We start from the raw sequence: 818 nt of genomic DNA on the forward strand, positions 1-818 counted from the left end.
CCCTGGTCAGTGCTGACCTCTGGGGGGTGTGGCCCTGGTCAGTGCTGACCTCTGGGGGGTGTGACCCTGGTCAGTGCTGACCTCTGGGGGGTGTGGCCCTGGTCAGTGCTGACCTCTGGGGGGTGTGGCCCTGGTCAGTGCTGACCTCTGGGGGGTGTGGCCCTGGTCAGTGCTGACCTCTGGGGGGTGTGTGGCGTCATATTTACTCACTCCTCACTTGTAAGGTCCTGTGTGAGTTTGACCCGGTCCCTGAAGCAGCCCAGAGAATACATGCTCTCCAGTACGTCTGGGTCCAGCTCCGTCAGCGACAGAATCCTCTTCAAACACACGCGGCGAGGAGGCGGCTGCTCGGGACAAGGCTCGTTGCGCCCCCCTCTGTTGGGCCAGCGTCACAGGTCAGAGGTCAGTGTTTAAGAAGTTCCTACCATTCAGTGTGTATGAAGATACTGCTTTGATCACTCACTGGTACCAGGTGTGTTTCTGTATTGCTTCTAGCTGCAGTGAAAAAACAACAACAACAAAAGAGGATGTTAAAGGTGCAGTCGCAGTTTAATTGTCACTAAAAACAATTAACAAGTGTCAAAAGGAACAGCGTTGTGTGTTTACTACGGTGACACTTTTACTGCAGTTAAAAAAACCTCAATATGTCAATATGTAAACCTCAGTATATCGCAATATATCGACCTCGCCCCCGTATCGTGATACCCCCTCCACCCCCAACAACCCCTCCACCCCCATGAACTCCTCCACCCCATGAACCCCTCCACCGCCAACAACCCCTCCACCCCCCTCAACCCCTCCCCCCCCTACACCCCCCC

The 818-nt window shown here is 55.0% G+C and overlaps 1 protein-coding gene across 2 annotated transcripts in view; it reads right to left on the minus strand.

Moving 5' to 3' along the window:
• brsk1b (BR serine/threonine kinase 1b) overlaps nucleotides 1-818 on the minus strand; it is a 23,423-nt gene that overhangs the window by 12,245 nt on the left and 10,360 nt on the right. For both annotated transcript variants that reach the window (XM_025064813.1, XM_025064814.1), the window contains 2 exons: nucleotides 464-495; nucleotides 211-375 (listed from right to left, as the gene is read on the minus strand). In XM_025064813.1, the coding sequence (XP_024920581.1) occupies nucleotides 211-375; nucleotides 464-495 (197 nt within the window). The remainder of the gene's footprint in view (nucleotides 1-210; nucleotides 376-463; nucleotides 496-818) is intronic.

Source organism: Cynoglossus semilaevis, chromosome 17, assembly GCF_000523025.1.
Source record: "Cynoglossus semilaevis isolate Cse_v1.0 chromosome 17, Cse_v1.0, whole genome shotgun sequence".
Classification (NCBI taxonomy): Eukaryota; Metazoa; Chordata; class Actinopteri; order Pleuronectiformes; family Cynoglossidae; genus Cynoglossus; species Cynoglossus semilaevis.